At 34.0% G+C, this 6,834-nt stretch overlaps 1 protein-coding gene across 1 annotated transcript; it reads left to right on the forward strand.

The window, feature by feature from the left end:
• The first annotated feature begins 2,025 nt into the window (after positions 1-2,025).
• LOC112026987 (probable LRR receptor-like serine/threonine-protein kinase At3g47570) lies at positions 2,026-6,491 on the forward strand. The gene is made up of 3 exons (XM_024059651.2): positions 2,026-4,814; positions 5,344-5,819; positions 6,143-6,491. Exons 1-3 carry the CDS (start codon positions 2,126-2,128, stop codon positions 6,167-6,169), a joined length of 3,192 nt encoding a protein of 1,063 aa, XP_023915419.1. The 5' UTR covers positions 2,026-2,125; the 3' UTR covers positions 6,170-6,491.
• Positions 6,492-6,834: the final 343 nt, after the last annotated feature.

Here is a 6,834-nt window from a genome sequence, read left to right on the forward strand (position 1 = left end):
TTAAGGTGGTAATTTTTATCCATATTTATGAACTTGTTCATTACTCATCTTATTTGGATAAGTTTTAACCCAACCCATTTGAATATTTGGGTTAAATGGATAATGACTCATTTGGTTAATTAATTAGATGGGTCTAAATGAATAAATCCACTAATACCCACTAAACACATTTAAAATTAAAAATTAAATAAACTCACAAATACCCCCCCTAAACCCTTCTACAATCTAAAACTTACCTAAATATTATATCCCTAAACACTTTCCCTCAGATTTTCTTAATAACCAAACAAAGGTAAGGAAATTCTTGGGTTGATTTCTAAGTTAAAATTTTCGAGAATTTTGGGTTTGGGGTTTTCAGAGACAAAAAAATTTTGAAACTACATCTCTTGATTTGAGCCGAGATCGACGTTAGCGTGAGAGGCACTTTGCGGAACCAGAAGAATTGGTTGAGAAAGGAGAGGAGGCCACATGCTTGGGTTCCTAGAATCCATGTTCGGAATGTGAAGCTTGGGAGAGAAGTGTCGTTGATGATCGAAACCGTCAGAGCTACTTGCTCGATCGGAGAGTTCTCGATGTCGGAGAGAATTTCCAGTGAGCTCGAATCGGAAGCTTGTACTTTGCATTATGAGTGAAAAAAGTTTTGATGCTTAGCTTACTGTTTGGAGAAGTGGAAAGTTGAAGGGGAAAAAAAAGTAAGGAAAAAGAAAAAAGAAAATGAAAATCTTACTGAGTTGAGCTTTGATTTCTTCGTTAGTGCTCATCTTCTCTCTCTTCTTCAAACATAATGGAACTTTTAAAAACTGAGTGGAGCTTTGATTTACAAAGTATAATGCATAGCTCATATTTTTAAAAACTTGGACCCAAAAAGAATGGAACTTTTTACTTTTGGGTATTTAAGGGTATTTTAGTATTATTGAAAGTCAACAGGGTATTCCACTATAGTTTTAGAGATATTTGGGTCATATTGGGTTAAATAGGTGAGTTACTAATTAAATGGGTTAAACGGGTAATGGATAATTAATTTATATATAAATGGATCATAAATGGATAAATGGGTAATTACACACCTAACCCATTTATGACCCAACCAGCCAATTTGCCACCCCAATCACAACTAACCAATTTAATTTTAACAAAAAAATTAGAAAAAAAAATCCAAAAAAAAAAGATAATAATAATAATCAAATTGAGAAGAAGTGGTAGAAGCGGCCAAGGAGGAGAGAAGGACCATTTCCAAGATAGGACCACCTTGAATTTGCCAAAAGTTGTTTGGACATTGCACATCCTCTTGTGAACATAAATTCAAGGCCTTCTCAATCAAGAGAGTAGTTGTTGAATACTCAAATTTTCGAAGCAATCTCAAAAGAAAGTAAGACGTCCCACTCTCAAGTCAAGAGAGTAGTTGTTGAATACTCAAATTTACATTCATCCAAATCTCATCAAGTTAAAATTGGGTTGTCCTTGTCATGAATTTTTTTTTTTTCATTTTTTTCTCATGTCTATTTTATGACACTATCTAAATTTGTATTGATTTTTATATTTAAAAGATAAAAACTAAATATAAGACTATAAAAATCCTAGAATTAAGGCTTAAAAGTCGTCAGGTCTTTTTTTTTTTCTTTTTTCTTTTTTCTTTTTTTTAACAAAACAAAATTACCATTAATAATTATTGTCTTTCTTTATAGCTAGATATGATAGGATTTAAATAATTTTTAAAAAAATTCTAAGTTGTATCACTAAAATATTTGCTATAATTGCGTCAAATCATGATTAATGATCACATTTAATAATGACTTGATTTTCAATTTCTGGTACTTTTTAATAATTAATTAAATTTCTTTAATTAAAAAAATTTTGAAGAAACAAAAAAATTGGACACTTAACGGCAACCTTTGACGAAATTTGAGTTGACCCTGGGGTCTTTGTCCAAAGGCAGTGGGTCTCTATTGGAGGCATGCACGCTATCAATTTATTGATACTGAAGCCTATAAAAATATATCAAACGAAATTTCCACTTATTTTACATTTTTGGAGGTATTTGACAAATTAGCATATGTAATACAAACCTGTGTATCTTGCTCTACCTCACACTAATATTTCACCAGTTTCCTGCTTGTCCAAACCAATGAAGCTTCACAACCCCAATTTTCCTGCATTATTATGCTCTACATTCCTTCATATCATTCTGCTCTTTACTGTAACCCTTCTATGCTTGAAAACTGCCACCTCTTCTGCCACTCCAACAAATGAGACTGACCGTTTGGCTTTGCTCAAATTCAAGGAATCCATTGATTATGATCCATATGGAATCTTGAGCTCATGGAATGATTCTATCCACTTCTGCAACTGGCATGGAATTACATGTGGTCGCCATCATCAAAGAGTCACAACCTTGGTACTAGAAGGTCATAAATTGCGTGGAACCATTACACCTTACTTGGGAAACCTCACATTTCTTAGGGCCATTAACCTCCAAAACAACAGCTTTTATGGTGAAATTCCAAAGGAAGCTGGCCATTTGTTCCGACTGCGACATCTCTATCTTTCAAGTAACACACTGGGAGGAGAAATTCCAACTAGCTTGACCAACTGCTCCGAACTCAGGGGAATGATCTTAAAATCGAACAAACTTATTGGGAAAATCCCAATGGAGCTTGGCTCTATGACTAAGCTTTTGGTTCTTAGGGTTTCAGCAAACACGTTGACAGGAGGAATCCCACCTTCCTTGGGAAATCTTTCGTTGCTCGTATATTTTTCAGTTTCCTATAATAACTTAGAGGGAAATATTCCAGAGAGTATAGGCCATTTGAAAAGCTTATCAACTTTCGGACTTGCACTCAATAAACTAAACGGTTTGGTCCCTTCCTCTCTCTACAATTTATCATCTATTAGTACTATAGACATTGTCTACAACCAACTCAGTGGCGCTCTTCCAGCAAACATAGGCCTCACTCTCCATAATCTCAAACTATGTTTTATTGGTCAGAATGAATTCTTTGGGCCAATCCCTGGTTCTTTATGCAATGCATCTAAGCTTCAAATACTTGACCTAGGTGGAAACAACTTTGTGGGATCAGTTCCAACTAATCTGGGATATCTACTAGATCTCGAACACCTACGTCTAACTGATAATAATTTAGGAAGGGATTTGGACTTCCTAGCGTCTTTAGGAAACTGTAGCAAAATGGAATCGCTGGCATTTGACAGTAACCAATTTGAAGGTGTTTTGCCCAATTCTATTGGCAACTTGTCAACACAACTCAATAAATTGGAATTTGGAAGCAACAAAATATCTGGAATGATTCCTGCAGTGTTACAGAATCTTATCAACTTAATTAAATTGGTCATGGATGAGAATCTTTTCATAGGTGTGATACCTACTTATTTTGGAAAGTTTCAAAAGATGCAAGGATTGTCTTTATCGGGGAACAAATTGTCAGGGCAAATCCCAAGCTCCATCGGGAACCTCACTCAATTGGTTGAATTGCACTTTTCTCAAAACAATTTAGAAGGAAGCATACCTCCAACTATTGGTAATTGCCTAAGTTTGCAAAAATTGGATGTTTCACAAAATTACCTCAGTGGAGTCATACCTCTGCAGGTTTTTTCTCTTTTCTCTTTGTCACTATTATTGAATTTATCCCACAACTCACTTAATGGCAAATTTCCTGTAGAAGTTGGCAATTTGAAAAATATTAATTCTCTAGATGTCTCTGGAAACAATTTGTCCGGTGAAATTCCAACAACAATTGGAAATTTATTGAATTTAGAAAACCTCTACTTGCAAGGAAATTCCTTTGAAGGAATCATACCTTCATCCCTGGCAAATTTAAAAGGCCTTGAACTTTTGGATGTTTCGCGAAACAAGTTATCAGGATTTATTCCAAAGGGTCTAGAGAAACTTTTATTTTTAAAATACTTGAACATTTCGTTCAATGATATTGAGGGCCCACTACCAACTGTTGGAGTTTTCAAAAATGTAGATGCAACATCAATTATTGGAAACAATAAGCTTTGTGGGGGTATTCCACAATTACAACTACCAAAATGCCCCAAAGTTTCAAAATCAAGAAAGCCTCTTGCTTCTAGAACAATAATCACAATTGTTTGTGTGGTTGCATGTCTCCTTCTAGTTTCATCATTTATTGTTCTTTACTGGAGGGAAAAATATAAAAAGAAACCATCTTCTAATGTCTCAAAGACGGATCTCCTTCCAACAATTTCCTACAAAATGCTTCATCGAGCAACTAATGGATTTTCTCTCAACAATTTGATTGGATCTGGTAGTTTTGGATCAGTTTACAAAGGAGTTCTTACTCAAGAAGAAATGTTAGTTGCAGTAAAAGTTCTAAACCTTCAAACTAAAGGAGCTACCAAGAGTTTTTTGACGGAATGCAATGTCTTAAGAAATGTTCGACACCGAAATCTTGTGAAGATCTTAACATGTTGCTCCAGTATCAATTATAATGGCGATGAATTTAAAGCTCTTGTGTTTGAATTCATGACAAATGGGAGCTTAGATATGTGGTTATATCCAATGATAGATTGCGAAAATCAATCAAAAAATTTGAGCTTTCTTCAAAGAATAATTATTGCAATTGATGTGGCTTTTGCATTAAATTATCTGCACAATCATTGTCAGCAACAAATCATTCATTGTGATTTAAAGCCAAGCAATATTCTTCTCGATAGTGAGATGACTGCTCATGTAAGCGACTTTGGTTTAGCAAGACTCCTCATAAGCACTGATGATTCTTCCCAGAAGTGTACTAGTACAATTGGGTTAAAAGGATCTATCGGCTATGTTGCTCCAGGTATAACCTCTCTTATTTAGTTTTAAATTCTTAACAATAATCTTGTAATATTTTGCTTTTCTCTGTCACTTTATGAAAAGATAAGAATTAACTACTTGTATTTTTGAGTATATAAGCTTTTTAATATTCGTAAAACTAGTATAAACATATTAACATACTCTCTTGCTTACTATTTCTTTGTCTCTTATAACAAATATTTACTTGAGCACATACAAGCACATAATTAATTTTACATAAAATTTAAAATAAAATAAATAAAACAAAAATAAGATTCATACTCTGAGAAATGCCTAAGTTAATTTGGCAATGGACATTTTGATCCTTTGGCTAAGCTTTGTATCTTCTTTGTATGCATATATTTCAATCAAATTGAACATTCAAGAAAGAAAGAAAAAAAGTAATTTGGCCCCTCGGGGTAAAGTTTCATACATTTTCCTTCCATTGCGGAAGTAATATCATATGTCATATTATTTATCTATTTCATTATAGATAGAAATTGCCTAATTTCGTTCCATTCCATGAGTTGTAGAGTATGGCATGGGTGGTGAGGCATCGACTGAGGGGGATGTATATAGCTACGGAGTCCTTGTGCTAGAAATGTTTACAGGAAGGATGCCCACTGATGATATGTTTAAAGATGGTCTAAATCTCCATAATTTTGTTAAGATGGCATTACCAAAAAGAGTTGCTCAAGTTGTTGACCCAATGCTTTTGCCAAGAGAAGTTGAAGAATTGGGAGTTGCAACTACAGTAATGATGGCAACAGAAAAAGATGACAATGATAATGAAATTGAAGTAGAAGAAGCTAATAATATTGAGGATTCTAGGCATATTGATGTTGACATGCAAAAGTGCTTACTCTCAATTCTTAACATTGGAATCTTATGTTCATTGGAATCCCCAAAAGAGAGGATGAGTATGGAGGAAGTCATTAAGGAACTGCAATTGATAAAAAGTGCTTTCATTAGTTTGGGGATCCGCAAAGGCAGACCAAATAGAGCTCAAGTAAGGGGTATTTAATTTTGATTATAAGATTACATTAAGTAGTGTGTTCTATTCATTTACTTTGATTTCATTCAGTCCCCAAACAATTCTATTAAAAAAACATGGAGATTTTATGTTGACCTTTTTATTAATTTTGAGTAGATTATCATAGCTGATTGTAAAATTGGATTTTCATTTCTCATTCATGATCACAATACTAAACAGAAATTGTCATCTTATTAAAACCCACAACCTTCTTGTAATAATTCCTATCCCTTTTCTTATGTTATCAAGGTTTAAAATGGTGAGCTAACGATTTTTATTTTTATTTTTGTGAATTGCAGAGACATGAAACAAATAGAAGAAATTAAATGTCTTTAATAATGCCTGGATTAAGCATGGGGTTAGGCATTTCTACATGATCTGTTATAATATTATGCTAGTTTAATATCCCTTTTTGAAAGGATCAATGGATGATATTCTTTCACTTCTAGTGTTGGAGTCGTGATTTTCTTTCTCTTCTGGTGTAGGAGTGTTCTTCATGTACTATATTTTGTTCTACTACTATAATGTGTGACTGTGTTTGTACTAATAATCCAGTCAATTCCTAACAGCCTTTTAAAGGAAGGGAATGCATCAAAGATACCATGTTACATAATCTAGTGTACAAATAAAAGTTGATCTATTGTTTAATTTCCCTTCTTTTTTTTTGAGAACCATGATAGAAATTTTATTGAAACTTTAAAAAACAACTATTGTATTACACCAGTATTGCCTTGGCCACCTGAGTCACTTAGCATTACAATACATCCAAAATGGTAAATCCTAGTCTAGGACATAACAGCACCACTCTACCCGTGCCTTTGTTTTGTTTGAAAAACTTCATCCCCCTGGAACCTGTGTTGCATTTGGGCACTGGTACTCTTGTAGAAAACCAGTGGCTTCTCTCAAAATATATTCCGGGTGCCGTTGGACTTTTTCAAAACAGAATTTGTTCCTTGCATTCCATATTGCCCAAGCTACCGTCGTCCAGTGC

This window comes from Quercus suber, unplaced genomic scaffold, assembly GCF_002906115.3.
Source record: "Quercus suber isolate HL8 unplaced genomic scaffold, Cork oak 2.0 scaffold_763, whole genome shotgun sequence".
Taxonomy (NCBI): Eukaryota; Viridiplantae; Streptophyta; class Magnoliopsida; order Fagales; family Fagaceae; genus Quercus; species Quercus suber.

Excerpts from the sequence above, each read along its gene's own strand:
- LOC112026987 (XM_024059651.2), top strand. The coding sequence starts at position 2,126 with ATGAAGCTTCACAACCCCAATTTTCCTGCATTATTATGCTCTACATTC. Across the intron at positions 4,815-5,343 it reads TATCGGCTATGTTGCTCCAG|AGTATGGCATGGGTGGTGAG; the intron begins GTATAACCTCTC and ends CATGAGTTGTAG. Across the intron at positions 5,820-6,142 it reads GCAGACCAAATAGAGCTCAA|AGACATGAAACAAATAGAAG; the intron begins GTAAGGGGTATT and ends TGTGAATTGCAG.